The 18,984-nt window shown below is 39.8% G+C and overlaps 1 protein-coding gene across 6 annotated transcripts in view; it reads left to right on the top strand.

Moving 5' to 3' along the window:
• The window catches only part of IQGAP2 (IQ motif containing GTPase activating protein 2), a 328,352-nt gene that overhangs the window by 212,632 nt on the left and 96,736 nt on the right, over positions 1 to 18,984 (top strand). For all 6 annotated transcript variants that reach the window (XM_064273341.1, XM_023545568.2, XM_023545570.2 and 3 more), the window contains 4 exons: positions 182 to 345; positions 3,928 to 4,088; positions 10,246 to 10,370; positions 18,422 to 18,585. In XM_064273341.1, coding sequence (XP_064129411.1) covers positions 182 to 345; positions 3,928 to 4,088; positions 10,246 to 10,370; positions 18,422 to 18,585 — 614 coding nt within the window. The remainder of the gene's footprint in view (positions 1 to 181; positions 346 to 3,927; positions 4,089 to 10,245; positions 10,371 to 18,421; positions 18,586 to 18,984) is intronic.

Below are 18,984 nucleotides of genomic sequence, written 5' to 3' on the forward strand. Positions count from 1 at the left end.
TGTATTTGAATTCCTAAGCTAACATTTCCAAGGCTTTGCCTACACTGAAGCTAACTGCAGTTTCTTTGAGTTCATGGAAAGTGAGTGTGCTGAGGTCCTGATCCTTGGGAAGAGGGCTAGGTGGGTCAGGTGGCGGTGGGAAGAGCTGACATTCTCATGGACTGTGAACCCCTACCCTCAGGGCTAGCTGCGGTGGACCACATCAATGCTGTAATTAGGGAAGGTGACCCTGAGAAGACGCTGCTTGCGCTGCAGAAACCGGAGGCCCAGCTGCCTGCTGTTTATCCCTTTGCGGCTGCTATGTATCAGCATGAACTTTTCAACCTCCAGAATCAGAATGCCATGGTAAGTCAGCTAAGACTCCAGTTCTGGAGATGTTGCTACTCACCTCCAAGCAATGAGGAAGGCTGTCTGTGAAAGGTGAATGGGGGTGTGGAGTCTTTAACTTGTACCAATCCCAGGAATCATTGTCTCACCTGCGCCAATTCCGGGGTCTCCTGCCGTTTTCACTGTTACCTTTAATCTACATAAAGAATCTAAGAGCCCAATTAGGATATTGAGGCTCTATACAAATGTACATGAAAACAGATTGTTCCTATTCTCTGTGATTTTTTAAAAGAAGATTGGATAATTTTTTTAACTGTACTAATTTTTTTTTTAATACATAATATTCTTGATTTAGAAAAGTAAGCTCTGTTTTCTAGAAATCTGCAACTAAGAGCATTGAAGCCATGGCTTTGAATTTTGCAAATTTATGCACCTTCATTTTCCAGTAGTATCAGACATTAATATTCATATAAGGTTATAGCAATTAAGACTTGTTTACTAGTACAGGAATAAGCCAAACAATGGAATAGATTAAAAAGTACTGGAAGCAGAGCCAAGAATTTAATGTATGAGAAAGCTATTATTTCACAGAGATGGGGAGAGGATTCTTTAATATACAAAATCCTTACATGTGTTCAGCCATTTAGGAAAGAAAACATAAGCTCACTATACAGATCATATATCAGAATAAATTTCTAACGGATTAAAAGATTAAATGTAAGAAATAATTAAAAAACTAAAGTTCTAAGGAAAACATAGGACATTTGATCTTAAAAATCAGAAACAACACTCTCCCACCAAAAAATGAAGAGGAAAGGCCAAGAACATGAGTGGGCAACTCACAAAACAAGGAAGATACACATGTCAAACGTAAATTTTTTAAAAGTTCAAATTCCAGTTGGAAGTAAATAAATGTAAATTAAAATAAAATACGATTACTTTAAAAAATCACGTTGGTAGAGATTAAAAAGATTTTCCCCAGCGTACATATAAATGTGGGGAAGCAGCATTCTCATACAGAGCTGACAGGAGTGTGAATCCTACAGCCTTTCTGAAGGGTAATTTTAGTAGTGTGCATCAAAAGCTTCAAATTCGGTTACCCATTTTCCTGTGAAATGAGCCTAAAGGATATGAATCAAAAATAGTTATCCACAGGAATATTTCCCAGTGTTGTATATGGTATTGAGAAAGTGGAAACCACAGGTTTTACTAATAAGAGATTGCATGATTTATGGTATTTCTGTGTGCTAGAAATACTATGTAACCAGTAAAAATGAGAATGTAAAAGAATAATGACCTGAAAAGATGTTCACACTATATTCAGTGGAAAACTGAGATTAAAACATATAACCAAAACCCATTACCGTTGAGCCAATTCCAACTCATAGCAACCCTGTAGGAGTGAGTAGAACTGCCCCATAGAGTTTCCAAGGAGCATGTGGTAGATTCGAACTGCTGGCCTTTTGGTTAGCAACCATAGCTCTTAACCACTACATGGGGTTTCCTAAAATATGTAACATTACCTTTTTTTTGTAGTAAGAAAAGAAAAATAAAAAGTTTTTTTAAAAAAACAAACCTCCATAAATATTTAAAACCAAACCAAACCCATTGCCGTCAAATCAATTCCAACTCACAGCGACCTTATAGGACAGAGTAGAACTGCCCCATAGGATTTCCAAGGAGCAGCTTGGTGGATTCAAACTGCTGACCTTTTGGTTAGCAGCCACGTAACCACGGTGCCACTAGGACTCCCCATAAATATATGAATGCATTAAAAAAAAGGCTACACTAAAGTATTTGGGTGGTAGGATTTGTTTTCTTATTCTTGCTTGTCAAGGCTTCTTAGATTTTTTTAAATAGAAATATACTATTTTTGTAATAAAAGAAAATAGGTTATTTTCTTAAATTGTACTTCAGTTTTTTTTTTCATTAATATTTTCTCCCTCATCTCTAGCTTGAAGGCCAAGGCTACTTATACTCTGGTCAGTAGTCAGTGTGCGGTTGTCTGGCTCATTTCTTCTTTCCTTCTTCTCTTTACTATTTGCTACTTTAGATATTTGCATAGTTATTAGAAAGGGTAGAGGAGGTGAATCTTAGGTTATTCCATGCTTCTTTTTATTTATAATTTTATGTCTTTCTCATGTGTTAAACTTGTAGTGAATGTAAGGTATTTGGATAAAATTTACTTTGATGCTCCCTGTGATAATCCCTTTTTCCCATTCACTTTAGAAGATAAAATAATACTTTATTACTCTGAAATCATTTTGCTGCAAGATATCTATAGAGATCCAATACTATAATACTGCATTTTAATATGAGTATAATATTGTTATATATTTTAAATATATGCAATATCCTTAAATGTAAAGGAAACTTGGCACAATGATGAAAAGCTTGGGTGCTAACGGGAAGATTGGCAGTTTGAACCCACCTAGCCGCTCTGCAGGAGAAGAGACCTGGTAGTCTGCTCCGGTAAAAATTAGATCCTAGGAAACCCATGGGGCAGTTCTGCTCCATCACACAAGGTTGCTGTGAGTCGGAGTCGACTCAATAGTACCTAACATCAGCTACAACCTTAAAGGTAAAGACATATATCAGCCTTTCTGTTTTATAATTCTTTTTCTTACTCCCTTTTATGTTTCCTCAGTATGAAGGGAGAAACATCCCTTTTGAACTTGGGCCACGACTGTTTAAAATTATTAAGTGGAAGAGAACATTGAAGGGGGAGGATGTTCTGAAGATCTATGATGTATTTCTTAAATAAGCCAGATCCAGATTTATAAGTCATATAAATCTGGAGATGCTTGTTCGCTTTACTGAGAGGTTTACCTTAGATTTATTCAGATGTCTAGACTTTATGGTGCATTTTAAAATTTCTACATCTTTTCCAAAAATGTGATTTAGACTAACTTTTTTGGAATTAGAATCAATATTCTTGGCTTAAAGACCTTGATCTACTTTTCTGGGATTATAACTTTTTGATGAAATTCTGACCTCCTTTCCTTCACCCTTAATTCAGATTGGCAGTCATCTGCTGTGCTAAAATCTTACCTTCCATTCTCAGTCAAGGACCACCTCCACCAGTTGCTGTTGACTCCATTCCCACTCATGGAGACCCCATGTGTGTCAGAGTAGAACCCTGCTCCATAGTTTCCAGTGGCTGATTTTTTGGAAGTAGATAACCAGGCCCTTCTTCTGAGGCACCTTTGGGTGAACTCGAACCTCTAACCTTCTGGTTATCAGCTAAACACATTAAAGGTTTGACAGCATTCTCTAATCCTTGACGAAATTACTTGGTAGGACTGAGCCTGTGACCAGCCACAGGAACTGGGAGTGGGGATCAGCAATGGGACTAGAATTATAACTCTGTTGGTCATAATTAACTCAAGTCTCCAAAATGATAATCTAAGGAAAACCCCAAGGCCATTTACCTGTTCCTTAAAGCCAATGGAAAGTAGATGGTCAGTGACCCCTCTTTCTGCTGAGATATCAAAATCTTAGGCTTTTCATTGTTCTTTCAAATTTTTGCCTTCCAAACCTCCATCATACACAAGAGATGTGTGACTTTGGAAACTTATATTGCCTTACGTTTTCCAACAGAACTACGTGGCCCATGAAGAACTGTTGATTGCAGTGGAAATGTTGTCTGCTGTTGCTTTACTAAACCAGGCCTTGGAAACCACCAATCTTGTGTCTGTGCAGAATCAACTCAGAAGCCCAACAATAGGCTTCAACAATCTGGATGAAGCATATGTAGAACGGTAAGGAGCAACTAGGCGTCCAGCCCTCCTTTTAATGCAGAAATCTGTCTTTGTCCAGTCTCGCAAATTAAAAGGATTTGTTCCTTGGTGAAGAAATTCATATATCCACGCTCATGTGAGGAGCCCTGGTGACTTAGTGGTTAAGAGCGTGGCTGCTAACCAAAAGATCGACAGTTCAAATCAACCACCTGCTCCTTGGAAACTGTATGGTGCCGTTCTACTCTGTCCTGTAGGGTCGCTGTTAGTTGGAATCGACTTGACGGCAATGGGTTTTTTTTTTTTTTTTTTAGTCTACCTTATTTTAAGAGTATTTCTAGTATTAGAGACCTTCTTTACAGTGTTCCTTTTGGAGGAGAGGAGTGTCTAAAACTGTGACAGTTAATAACTGATTTTGTCATTAAGGTTTATTGGGGTTAAAATATGGGTTAAATATGGGTTAAAAATATGAAAATATGCCTTCCATTGGACTTCTTTTGGAGATGACTCAATGGGGAAGAGTTGGAAGCAACTTTAATAAACATTCAGTCCAGTCTCTTATGTTACTGATGAAGAAACAATCAGGAATTATGGACCTGAGGTTGGGCCCCAAATCAAAAGTATCCTGAGACTAGGGTGGGTCATGGCAGTAGGTAACAGCCTCAATTTAGTTTCATTTCGTATTTCATAGTTAGGCTACTGGATAGCGCAGTTGATAGTATTGTAAGACACTATTGCAAATCTAGAGAGAAAATTAAGAGGCTGTATTAAGGAGGTGGAGTCCCTGGGTGGCAGAAACAGTTAAGCACTTAGCTGCTAACCAAAAAGTTAGCGGTTCGAATCCACCCTGCAGTGCCTCAGAAGAAAGTCCAGGCAATGTACTTCCGGGAGATATCAGCCATTGAAAATCCTGTGGATCACAGTTCTACTCTGAAACACGTGGGATTGCCATGAGTTGGACCTGTAGTTTGGTTTTTGGTTTTTATTAAGAAGCTAAAGTAGAGATTCAAGAAACCAAGAGCCTGGGTTAGAACGAGTGATTTTTCCATCCTAAATTCTTGTGACCACCAGGGGGAGGTATCTGCATAGATCTTGTCAAACAACCTCTTTTCAGATACTAATTCTGGAACTGCTGTGCTACTGAGTAGATTGGGTGGTTCTCTCAGGTCATGTACAGTTGTAAAGGAAAAATCAAATAGACTTCTTAGGTATTGAACAATTGGTGTTTGACCACTTGTCTATACAGAGAATGGCCAAAAAGTAGCAGAAGGACAGTGGATCTTTCTTGAGGAAACTGATGCTCTTGTTCTATAGCCATCTGGTTCATATAACTCCTCAGAGTCTGTTTCCGAGGTAATTTATTTCTACCTCCACTGTTTCTGTTAATGACGCCACCCTCTCCTCCAAGCTTACAAACCTCAACTCGAGTTTTCCCCTGCCCTCTGCCAGGCATCCTTGTGCAATGAACAGCCTGCTCCCTTCTCTCACTGTGAGGGCCAATCAGTGTGCATTAGACCTCTGCAATGTTCCCATCTCCCAGCTACCCACCCTCATTGAGACTTGACTTCTCCCTTTCACTTTTGTAATAACCTTCAAATTGTTCTTCCTACCCTTTTTCTCTCCTCATGCATTAATCATTCTTTCTTACCTATCTAGTCTTTGCTGCTGTCTCTTAGTGCTAGAGTAGAAGGCAAAGCTAGTCACTTTGTTATGAATTAACAGTCTAGCAGGAGCACTATTGGCACCTTGGTGAGACAGTTATCCAAAGACTGTCACACATAGCATTCCTGGCCAACCAACCGACTACTTGCTATCAAGTCACTTCTAACTCTTGGTAACCCCACATGTGTCAGAGTAGATCTGTGCTCCATGTGCCTGTGATTTTTTGGAAGTAGATTGCTCAGCCTTTCTTCCTTGGCACCTCTGGTTGTATTTGAAACATCCCTGGCCAATGCCCTCTAAATAACAGTAGCCTTCCACCCCTACCCAATCATTCATTTTAATGATCAAAAATGCCACCTCCCCCCACTTCCAGATACCCCATAGGGAATTGGCACCATTTCATTTGAGAATCACTTTACCTGTGGTTTTCAAACCAGAACCTACAGATACAGCCTCAGATTGGAAGTGTTCTTTATGAGAGATTTTTTAAATTTGTGTTTTGTTTTGATAATCTTTTTATAGTTTTGTTTAGGCATATTCTGAATCCCCTAGATAACCACCTGGATTACCCAGTACTGACATGGGATTTCAGAGCCCACTTTTGCTCTTGTTTTGACAAATGCACTGGCCCCACGTAATCTTCCACAGCCTCTTCATTTCACTTTCAAAGCCAGTGTCTTAACCGAGGTTCTTGGAAGCTCAGGTTTGTAGGTTATCGCGTGTGAGGAACATTGCTCTATCCAGGACCACTCCATATGGTTATGTAGGTTTTTCATAGTGCAAGGGTGCTGGGCAGGGCCAAGCTGATTAATTCTCCAAGAGACTCTACCTACTCACTGAGACTTGTACCGTTAGGGCTGTGTTCACCCAGAAAGGTTTTATGGATTTGCAGTGGCTCTGGGCATACTGTGTTCCCAGGTTAATTGTTGTAAAACGTAGCTGCCCTTATAATGCTTCTCTTCTCATCTGAATTGAGTACAGACTCCTCACTGTAAGCATGATATTGTGATCTTAGCCCCAGCTACATCCCTACCCATATTTTGCACCTCAGCAAAGCTGGATCATGTCCTGGTCCCCAAACACACTGTGTACTTTTTGGCCTTTCACTGCCAGCAAAGTGGTACCCATCACCCATCTCTGCCTGGCACAGTATTGGTGCTTCCAAGCCATGCCTACATCTTAGATTTATGCTTCCATGAGTCATTTCCATCTTCTCCTCCCCCCAGCTAATGTCATCTTGCAGTGTCATGGATCACTTTTATATAGCCTTTCATGCATGTGAATAGCTTGACGGTGGATAAGGAAAACTGAAAAAGAATTGATAGTTTTGACTTCTGAATATACCATGGACTGCCAGAGAAGAACAAGTCTGTCTTTGAAGAAGTATAGCCAGAATGCTCCTTAGAATCAAGGATGGCGAGGCTTCATCTCACGTGCTTTGGACATGTTATCAGGAGGGACCAGTCCCTAAAAACGGTTATCATGCTTGATGAAGTAGAGGGTCAACAAAAAAGAGGAAGCCCTCAAAAAAATGGATTGACACAGTGGCCACAAGAATGGCTTAAGCATCAACAATGGTACGGGAATGGCACAGGTCTGGGCAGTGTTTTTGTTCTGTTGTACATGTGGTCAACCAACTCGATGGCACCTAACAACAACAGCCATGGTCTTGTAATTCCCACCAAATGGTTGGGTGGGAGTATGCAAATAAGGTGACTGTGACCCACCAAGATGATTGCATATTAGTTAATAATGCAAATAAAGTGCATGGTACCCTTGTGGGGATGGGACTATGCAAATAAGGTGTATGGAACCCTCACGAGGGGATTGGTCAGTTTTACCGTCCCTTTAGGCTTAAAATGAGCCACCTCAGAGGTGTAAACCCTAACCCTAACCCTTACTACCACTACGAAGAGATGGGAGCAGAGCACATCCTTTGGACCTGGGATCCCTGTGCTGAGAATCTCCTTGACTCAGGAGACAATGAGAGCCATAACACCAGAGACAGTACAAGACGACAAGAAGCAATAGCAGAGAAAGGGTGGCTATGGAACCAGAAGACTGGGATTCCTGGCCCATGGATCAAGGTGGTTACAGTGGGTGTGCTGACCTGCAAAGCAAGAGAGGCTGTTCTAAAAGCTCCGTGAAGAAAAGGACCATGTCTTGTTCATCCTAATACTCCTGTAATGCTTGCCATACTCTTTTGCATGTAAAACCAAAACCAAAACCAAATCTGTTGCCATCGACTTGATTCTGACTCAAAGCCACCCTATAGGACAGAGTAGAACTGCCCTGTAGGGTTTCCAAGGAGCAACTGGTGGATTCAAACTGCCAGTCTTTTGGTTATCAGCCAAACTCTTAACCAGTGTGCCACCAGGGCTCCTTTGCACTAGAAAGTGCTTAATAAACATCTGCTGAATGAAACTGGGTGGTTAATCTTTTTAAAGGAAACTGTAGAATGTTTTCCAAAAGCCTGTTGAGCTCTGTTGTTTTCATCCTAAAATATTTTTTCTTTGTTTAGACTTTGTTCGTGTTTATATAACTGAAGGCCGTGTGCATATGCATACGTGTTTGCGTGCGTGTGTGTGTGCGCCTGTTTTCTGTGTTCATCCTTAAGCAGCCTCATTTTACTCCTGTTGGGTCATCATTTAGACATTCCAGTAAAACCAGTTGCTGTCGAGTTGATTTTTGACTCATGGTGTCTCCATGTGTGTGACTATAGAATTATGCTCCACATTTTTCAATGGCTGCTTTTTCAGAAGTAGATCCCCAGGCCTGCCTTCCAAGGCACCTCTGGGTGGACTCAAACCTCTAACCTTTTGGTTAGCAGCTGAGTGCATCAATCATTTGCACCACCCAGGGACTCCATTTAGACATTAAACATATGAAATGCCCATAAGAACTTTGTACTTCTTATAGACGGATACCCAGCTAGAGATGGTAGTCAGTGTCAAGTCACCGTTCATCCATATTGTTATTGTGATTAGCATTAATTATCATATATCACTAGTGTAGAGTATTTTCTTAGGTTTGTGACTATTGGTAAGGTAAAACTCTTGCATATAACATTTAGCCAGTTTCAGGTCTGTGTTTGGTGATGATTCATTCAACTACAGTCATCCCTACTTCCTACATTGAATGATGTTTTCCTTTCAAGCTGTTCTCTGTGGGAGACACTTCAATGTTAATTTGACAGTCAGTGCAGAACTTGGAGAAAAATTAGTCAGAGCCGGAAACAGTTTTAGACTCATGTTACTTCTTCTAATTTCTGCTTTTAGCAAATCCCTATGAACTTATTCAGAAGTCAAATCGCGTGGTGAGTCAGTATGTGCAAAGAGCATTGTTCTTTATTTCCCTGAGATAAAGATGTACTAGCAAACTCAGCTACTGAGTTTCTTTGCTTTGGGCTAGCATAGTTCGTGTGACCTTATGGTTGTAACATTGATTTTGTGATTTTTAAATGGGAATATTGATTGTTGAAGAATGAAATTTCTTTTATCAATATAAGGTGCATAACTCTTACCAAAATTTTCCCAGATAAAATTAATCAAAGTGGTTGGCCAAACTCTGTATTTTCCAGAGGGTTGTGCACAGTGAGGAGCAACAAGTGTCAGAAACAAGAGATCAGCGTGTATGCCAGTCAGGGGGCATAGAACAGAAGAGAGATTTTGCACAGCTGCTGTGGAACCTCTGGGGAGAGGGACCGGCGAAGAGGAATTGTAGGGTATTCTGCATCAACTCATGCTCCACCTCTTTAAGAAAACATATAGTGAAGATCTGTGCTTTTAGCAAGATTTCTGAAACTGCATTTGTGTCTTATGCAGTTCCTCAGTGAGCAGCCCAGCTGTGTTAGGGTTACATTGGTGGTGGTGGTGGCTGCTGTCAAGTCAATTCCGACTCATAGCGACCCCATTGGTGCAGAGTAGAACTGCTTCATACGGTTTTCAGGGCTGTGACCTTGCAGAAGCAGATCACCAGGTGCCTCTGGGTGGGTTCGAACCACCAACTTTTCAGCTAGTAGTTGACTGCTTAACCATTTGTGCCACCCAGGGACTCAGAAAAAGTTTTTGGAAGCTTAGATTTTAGAAGGGACAACAACAATAATAAAAGGGGCTCTTGATGGTGGAAAAGTTTAAAATTCTATCACATAACAATCTGGAGACTGAGCAAAGAACCAAGACATGAAAAGGGAAGGAAAATCGATGAATAATGGGGGGAAAAAATTAATTCCACAGAGTTGAGAGCTTTTGGTTTTGCTTGAGTTAGGCACAAGGTTGTGTTTTGAGAAACTTTTGTTAAACCGCATTTGTACCTGAAACTACTTTTCAGAAAAAACACCATTAGTACAAGCAAGCTTGATGTAAGTTGACAAAGCTGCAAAAGAGAATTTTACTTGCCTTTGTACTATTCGCCTGACCTCAAAACATCTGCATTTGGCCACATGTATCAAATTTAAGGTACACACCAGACATAGAATGAACGTCTCTGATTGGTATCGTGATTGTTTTCTCTTCCACAGTTATGCAAATGCACTACTGGCCATTAAACTTGAAGCCTTATCACAAGGGCAAGATAGCTTAAGCTGGAATGAAATTCAGAATTGTATTGATATGGTTAATTTCCAAATTCAAGAAGAAAATGACCGTAAGTATGGGGACACTTTACTTCTCTAGTATAGTAGGAGAATAAGGTGTCTGGACAATTGAGTTCTCTAGTGCTACAAGGTTTTCCTCATGGAAATCTACGAGTCCATGTTCCCCTAGTATGCATGTATGTATACTTATACTGCTGTACCAACATATTATAAACATTACAGAGCATACACAAAAAGACATAAAATGATAGGATAAAAAATACATAAATACAAGTTCTAAAATTTTTTATATTTGTTTGTACTTCAGAGACACTGCTCTGGATAATGGCTTTTTAAGCACCCACCTTTATTTTGACCTTTCATTTGGGCATTTTGCTGAAATAGGGCACACGTTTCTGCCCTAGGAATAAAGAAATTGAAACACAATCACTTCTGTTATAATCATAGATCACGGTGATTTGTTGTGTTTCTAGAAATTATGAGCTACCAGTGTAAAAGTGCACCGAACCCAAGATACGCCCTGAAATGTACTTTCTTGAAACTCTCTTATTATCTACCACTTGCTTATGAAAAAGAATGAAGAATGGGGAGCTGTGTAACTTCTGCAATCAGTATTTTAACTGCTGTTCTGGAGCATGAATTACCAAATTCAAGCTTTCAGCTGTTTTTTTTTCCCACCATGAAAACAAACATACACTATCTTCTTTGACTTTCTCAGAGCTCTTTGACTTAACATCAGAACTGGATTGTTGTGTTGTTGAGTGCTGTTGAGTTGATTCTGATTCATAGCAGCACTATATGACAGAGTAAAACTGCCCTGTAGGGATTCCCAGGCTGTAATCTTGACCAGTGCAGATAGCCTGGTCTTTTCTCCCACAGAGCAGGTGGTAGTTTTGAACCACTGACATTTCGGTTAGTAGCCAAACCCTTAACCATTGCCCCACCAGGACTCCTTAACACTGTATTAAAAGAAAAAAAAATCATTGACCTCCATTTTACCCTTTAGCTGTGACTCACTTTTTTTTTTTTTCTTGTACTTTAGATGAAGGTTTACAGAGCACATTAGTTTCTTATTAAGGAATTAATACACACATTGTTTTGTGGCATTGGTTGCCAACCCCACAACATGTCAACACTCTCCCCCTCTTGATCTTGGGTTCCCCATTACCAGCTTTCCAGTCCCCTCCTCCCTCTGGTCCCTGCCCCTAAGCTGGTGTGCCCATTTAGTCCATTTAGTTTAATGAGTCCATCTAATCTTTAGCTGAAGGGTGAACCTCAGGAGTGACTTCAGTACTGAGTTAAAAGGGTGTCCAGGGGCCATACTCTTCCGGGTTTCTCCAGTCTCTGTCAGACCAGTAAATCTGGTCTTTTTTTGTGAGTTAGAATTTTGTTCTACATTTTTCTCCAGTTCTGTCAAGGACCCTATATTGTGATCCCTGCCAGAGCAGTTGGTGGTGGTAGCCAGGCACCATCTAGTTGTGCTGAACTCAGTCTGGTGGAGGCTGTGGTAGTTATGGTCCATTAGTCATTTTGACTAATCTTTCCCTCATGTCTTTAGTTTTCTTCATTCTCCTTTGCTCCAGATGGGGTGGGACCAGTGGTGTGTCTTGGATGGCTGCTCACAAGATTTTAAGACCCCAGACACTACTAACCAAAGTAGGATGTAGAACATTTTCTTTATAAACTATGTTATGCCAATTTTAGCTTTGACTCACTTTTGACTCAGTTTACTTGCAGAGTTAGGCAGGTATTTCCCTCACTAGTTTTAGATGTTTTGGTAAGGTCTTAGGTCTGGTCTTTTAATACTGTGTCTAACAATGGAAACCCTGGTGGCATAGTGGTTAAGAGCTACGGCTGCTCGCCAAAGGTCAGCAATTCAAATCCACTAGGTGCTCCTTGGAAGCCCTGTGGGGCAGTTCTGCTGTGTCCTGTAGGGTCACTATGAGTTGGAATCGACTTGACGGCAATGGGTTTGGGTTTTTTTTGGTTTGTAACTTTGAAATAGTAAAATCACTCTTGAGATAAAACATATGACTTTGTTAGCTAATTGCGTTTGCAAAGGTTTCCTCCTTCTTCTCCCTCCCACCCCGCCCACTGTTTTCTGTGAGCACTGTGCCAAAAATCAAGGTAGGATTTTTTTTTAATTCTTCTCACTCTAGGCTCCTGATATAAAACAGGGTCCAGGGGTGCTGCCTTGATTTGTCTACCATGGATGAACCACTATTACGTTGTATAATTACACTTTTCCCCAAAACTTCCTTAATTTTGTCTTTTTCAAACTGGGTACAAAACTAAATTTCCTCTTATACCCACTCAGCTTTCTGCTGTCTCTCTGCGTTTCTTCTCAGTGAGGCCTTTTGGAATCCCTCCTTGCAGATGGCCTGCACACAGCCCACTTAGCTCTTTTCTGACATATCGGATTGGGAGCTTGTGGTTCTTGCCAGATGTTAGTCAAGAGGAAACACTATTTTTTTTTTTAATAATTTTTATTGTGCTTTAAGTGAAAATTTACAAATCAAGTCAGTCCCTCAAATGAAAACCCATATACACCTTGCTACACACTCCCAGTTACTCTCCGCCTAATGAGACAGCCTGCTCTCTCCCTCCACTCTCTCTTTTCATGCCCTTTTCGCCAGCTTCTAACCCCCTCCACCCTCTCATCTCCCCTCCAGGCAGGACATGCCAACATAGTCTCAAGTATCCACCTGATCTAAGAAGCTCACTCCTCACCAGCATCCGTCTCCAACCCATTGTCCAGTCCAATCCCTGTCTGAGAGTTGGCTTCGGGAGTGGTTCCTGTCCCGGGCCAACAGAAGGTCTGGGGGCTGTGACCACCGGGGTCCTTCTAGTCACAGTCAGACCATTAAGTCTGGTCTTATGAGAATTTGGGGTCTGCATGCCATTGCTCTCCTGCTCCCTCAGGGATTCCCTGTTGTGTTCCCTGTCAGGGTAGTCGTCGGTTGTAGCCGGGCACCATCTAGTTCTTCTGGTCTCAGGATGATGTAGTCTCTGGTTCATGTGGCCCTTTCTGTCTCTTGGGCTTGTAATCACCTTGTATCCCTTGGTGTTCTTCATTTTCCTTTGCTCCAGGTGGGTTGAGACCAATTGATGCATCTTAGGTGGCTGGTTGCTAGTGTTTAAGACCCCAGACGCCACTCTTCAAGGTGGGATGCAGAATGTTTTCTTAGTAGATTTTATTATGCCAATTGACTTAGATGTCCCCTGAAACCATGGTCCCCAAACCCCCACCCCTGTTACGCTGGCCTTCGAAGCATTCAGTTTATTCAGGGAACTTCTTTGCTTTTGGTTTAGTCCAATTGGGAAGCACTAATTTGAGCAAACATGTTCAGTGTCATCTGGGGGAAAAAAAGACGCTGGCATGCCTTGTCAGTATGTACTGTCACAGGGCTCAGTTCCCAGCCCTCTGCTTCCCGCCTTTCTCCCTGAACCCCCACCCCACACTCTGAGTCTCCTGCAGCAGTGGTTTGAGTAGGACAGATCTCCTCCATTTGGGTAGGCAAGACAAAGAATCATGTCACCTCTTGTTTTTCTGACTGTTTACTCCAATTCCTTTTGGCAGCACCCACAGTCCAGGTTTGCTTTGTGATTTCTGTGTGCTGCTTACACGACAAAGGTGCACTAGTTCTCAGTGCTGAATAGTTGTGGTTTTACTCTTATTCTCAGTGATACTGATAAAAAGGGGGAAATGCCATTTTATCCCAGACTTACAGATAAAGCCTTGGTTTTTACCAGAAAAAATAAAAATAAGTGACATTTGTATAACTTAAAAAGAGAGTGGTCTTTTGTAGATAGATTTTTTTTTTTTGAAGCAGAAATCTCTTTTGGACTGTATGGCATTTACCCACCAAAGTAACTTCACTGCTGAATTATTCTCCATAGAGGATATCATACAGGTACTATCACATTTCTTCTAAGCATGTTATCGTGAAGCGCTTATACCATAACCAGAGAAGTTATTTCAGAGACTTCTGTTTTCTCTCTAGAATTTGGGAAGTTTAATATAGGGTGTTTGGAGACCATGGGTGGTGCAAATGATCAGTGTGCTCAGCTGCTAACCAAGAGATTGGGGGTTCAAGTCTACTTAGAGGCACTTGGAAGAAAGACCTGGTGATTTTCTTCTGAAAAATCAGCCATTGAAAACCCTATCGAGCACAGTTGTGCGCTGACACACGTGGGGTCACCAGGAGTCCGAATCAACTCAACGGCAACTAGTTGGAAAACAGAGCATCTCATTTCCCTGATGTGTTTTGTTCTTTTTTCAAGATGAAGTATTTTTTGTTTAAAGTTATTAATGTATTAAGTTTGATAATGTATGCTTAGTTAAGTGCTTAGAAAGCTGAATTTGAAAAAAAAAATACACCATTGTGAACAGACATGAATTGTATGATATAGTAATTAAATCACCTGAAATAGCTGAGAATTTTTTATGGACATCTTAAGAGTACATTACTCTCTCCACTCACTACCCCCACTACACCCATTAGGGTCTTATCCTGTGTCTGAGTTGTGTTGTTAAGGTATGTAGCCAATGCCAAATGATAAATGTGGAAGGTGAATTTAATGGAGAAACTGCTAAATGTGTTCCTCTGACTTGGGTGCTGTGTTGTTTTCTTACTACAAAGTTCACTTTTCTCAATAGAGCCATAGAAGAGCATTATTTTAACCATGTAGCCAAGACAAGGACATTTTCTTCAGCTGAGTCTTTGAGTGCTTTCCAAACTTAGTAGGTACTGGTCTTTGGAGGTTACTGCTGTCTCAAATACACGAACTTTAAGAGAATACCTGCTTTCTCATTGGACTAGAATGTTATTATCACACATTAATTTAAAGAGTGGACCATGGGCTGAGGCTCAGCAATCATAGTTGAAAAGGGATTTCCCCTATAAACAGAGGAAGTGATGCAGATATGCCCAAGGGGCTTCTGGGTAGGTCTTTCAGCTCCTATGAGGTCATTTACTATGACCTCAGCAGCTTGCGTTCTTAGAAACACACCAAACAAAAACTTAAGCAGGTGATTTCAATCAAGTCAGCTGGAATGCACTCATTCCCAGGTGATCGGCCATTAACAGCACAAATTCTCTTTTTCTCTGACTTAGTTCTATAGGGACCATTTTTGGATGGGGTGTTTAAAAGTATAGGTACCCAATAGAGTGTTCAGTGATAGACATGCAGTATTCCGTGCTCTTTATTTGAATGCTACAGGGTGAAATGATAATACCTTGCATGTGTATAGTATTTAGACTTTCCAGAGTTCTCCCAGTGTGTTTTGATATAATGGAACTTGCATGCTAGAGAAATCGTTTTTCTTATTCTTCAAACATATTTAAGTATTATAATCCAGAATAATTTCTAGGAGTTTTAGGTTGTCCCTTTCCATTTATAGATAAATCTTTTCATTCTTAGCAGGGTAGTGTTTATGGGATCATTTATTCAGAAAGTATTTAGCTAAATATTTTGAATGTCAAAATGGAGATATTTTTAAAAATTAGAAGTATTTAGTCTGTTTCATGGCATATAGCATTTATAAAGTGACTTGGGATCATTTTTGTCAAAAAAACTGCAAAATGAAAAATAATTTGACTTTAAGAATGTTTATTTTCTAAGCTTGTTAATGTTTAGTTTCGTTATCAGTTCTTGTCCAGCTCTAACCTGAGAAGTAAAAGCCACTCTGTTACTGTTAGTATGTGTATGTATGCATGTGTGGATATGTGTGTATGTGTGTATATATATGTGTGTATGTGTATATGTATATACACACATACACGTGTGTGTATCCGTGCACACACTATGTGAGTACACACACATACACTGTATTATTTTTATGACTGGGTGACGGTTTATTTTTTTAATAGTAAGGTAGTGTTGAGAAGTGAGCTTCAAATAGATCTATTTTTCTAGAATTTAAAAAATGTCAGATTCAATAACTTGGCCTCTGTCCTTTTCATTCCTAAAGCATATAATTTATATTCTGAGATCCTTTGGTGTGGTAGAAAAATGTGGTAGACAATTAAACTGCTGGATATACTTATTCATCCTTGGGTGCATCCATGAATTAGGGCTTCGGGTGTCATTTTACCACCTGGTGTTCATTAAACAATATGTGAAATTGATTAGCCATACTTAACCTTAAAAGTATCCCAGACATGCATGGAGCCTACTGTACTTTCCAATAAAGTAGCCATTAGCCCCATGTGGATATTTAAAATAATTAAATAAAATTTAAAACTCAGTTTCTCAGTCACACTAGCTACATTTCAAGTGCTAAGTAGTCACATGCGGCTAAAAAAAAAAAAAAAAACCAAACTCGTTACCATCTGGTCGATTCCGACTCATACTGACCCTATAGGACAGAATAGGACTGCCCCATAGGGTTTCCAAGGAGCACCTGGTAGATTTGAACTGTCAACCTTTTGGTTAGCAGCCATGGTCCTTAACCACTACACCACCAGGGTTTCCCACACGCGGCTAGTGGTTATCATATTGGGCAGCTCAGAGATAGAATGTTTCCGTCATGGCAAAAAGTTCTACTGGACAACACTGGAGTATATTAACCTACCTGGAAAGTCACTCTGCTGTTCATTAACACTGTAGGGAGTTGTTTGATTTGTAACTATCTCTGTTCAGACATCCTTTACGGAATGGTGCGTAGAGTAAGCCAGAGAATAGAAAGTATACACAAACCTCTCTGTACCTCAGTTTTCTTTTCTGTACAGTGTCTGTGTTGTTTTCTTCCAGTTCTGATATTCTGTGGTTTCGTCACATAATATCTTGGCATTGCTATGTAACGTCTAAGGCAGGGTTACACTAGAAATTAGCATGCCTGCTGCTGCTTGTATGCAAATTTATCCTTTTTTCATAACAGCCTTACTGAGATACAATTCACATGCCATAAAACTTACCCTTTTAAAGTATACAATTCAGTGGTTTTTAGTATATTTAAAAAGTTGTACAACTGTCACCACTATCTAATTCCATAAAATTTTCATCAACACTCTATACCCATTAGCAGTCACTCCCTATCTCCCCTTCCCCCCATCCCTTGGCAACCATTAATCTACTTTGTCTGTGTACTTGCCTATTCTGGACCTTTCATGTAAATGGAATCTTGCAATATGTGGCCGTTTGTGTCTAGCTTCTTTTACTTAGTATAATGTTTTCAGGATTCATTCATGTTATATTATGTATCATTGCTTCATATTCCTTTCTAGGTCAAGTAATATCCATTGTATAGATAGACATTTTGTTTATCCATCCATCAGTCGATGGGCATTTGAGTTGTTTCTAGTCTTTGGCTATTATGCAAAATGCAGCGATAAACATCCATGTAGAAGTTTCTTAAGTAGGTATAAGTTTTCAATTCTTTTGGGTCTGTACCTAGGAGTGAAATTGCTGGGTTATATGGTAATATTGTTTAACATTTTGAGGAACTGCCTAACTGTTTTCCAAAGTAGCTGCACCATTTTACTTTCCACCAGCTATGATGAGATTTCAGATTTCTCCACATCCTCGCCAATGCCTGTTCCTGTCTGTCTTTTTTATCGTAGCTATCCTAATATGCAGAGAGTGGTAGCTCATTGACTTTATTTAGTGCCTCGCATTTCCGTATGAATTTTAGAACCAGCTTCTTAATTTCTGCAAAAGAAAGCAGCTGGGATTTTGAAAAGAATTACATTGAGTCTGTACATCATTTTGGAGAGACTGTCATCTCAATACTATTAAGTCTTCCAGCTGAAGAGTACGAGATGTTTTTCCATTTATTTAGGTCTTCAGTTTTTCTCAGCAATGTTTTATAATTTTCAGTGTCTTGAACTTTTTTTATTAAATTAATTCCTAAGTGTTTTGTTTTTGTGTGTGCTATTGTAAATGGAATTGTTTTCTTAAATTTCAGATTGCTCATTGCTGGTATTAGAAATACAACTGATTTCTGTATACAGATTGTGTCCTGCAACCTTTCTATACTCAATTAACTCTAATAGTTTTTTTGTGGCCTCCATCCTTTATAATCCAATTTTTGCAATAAGGGGCTTTAGTGCATTTATAATGTACTGTGACTTAAAAGGAAAACTTTTTCATTTTGTAGGAATTGTAGCTGTAGGGTATATCAATGAAGCTATTGATGAAGGAAATCCCTTGAAGACTTTAGACACCTTGCTGTTACCTACTGCTAAGATTAGAAATGTCGACCCAGACTATGCTCAGCACTACCAGGACGTTTTATACCAGGCTAAATCCCAGAAACTCAGGGTAAGTCTTAAGATGCTTCTTATTTCTTGTCAACTTGCAGGCCTGGGTGGGGTGAATTTTTGACCCATTTTTCTTAAAGCTCATGAGCTTTTTGTCCCAGTGATCACCTTTGAATCAGAATGGAAATAATAGGGCTGGTACTTTTTCTAATGCTAAACATTAGGGGGAAACCAGGTGCAGACCTGATTATTCCTTCCGTTCTTTAACTAAAACTCAGTTTATGGGTTAGTTCTTTTTTTTTTTTAATTGAGTTTTTGATGAAAGTTTACATAGCAAGTTATATTCCCATTTGACAATTTCCACAAAAATTATTCATTGACATTAGTTACGTTTATCACAACATGTCAACATTTTTTTGTGTGTTCTGTTTGTTCCGTTTCTAGTACTCTAGTTTCCCTC

This window comes from Loxodonta africana, chromosome 2, assembly GCF_030014295.1.
Source record: "Loxodonta africana isolate mLoxAfr1 chromosome 2, mLoxAfr1.hap2, whole genome shotgun sequence".
NCBI lineage: Eukaryota > Metazoa > Chordata > Mammalia > Proboscidea > Elephantidae > Loxodonta > Loxodonta africana.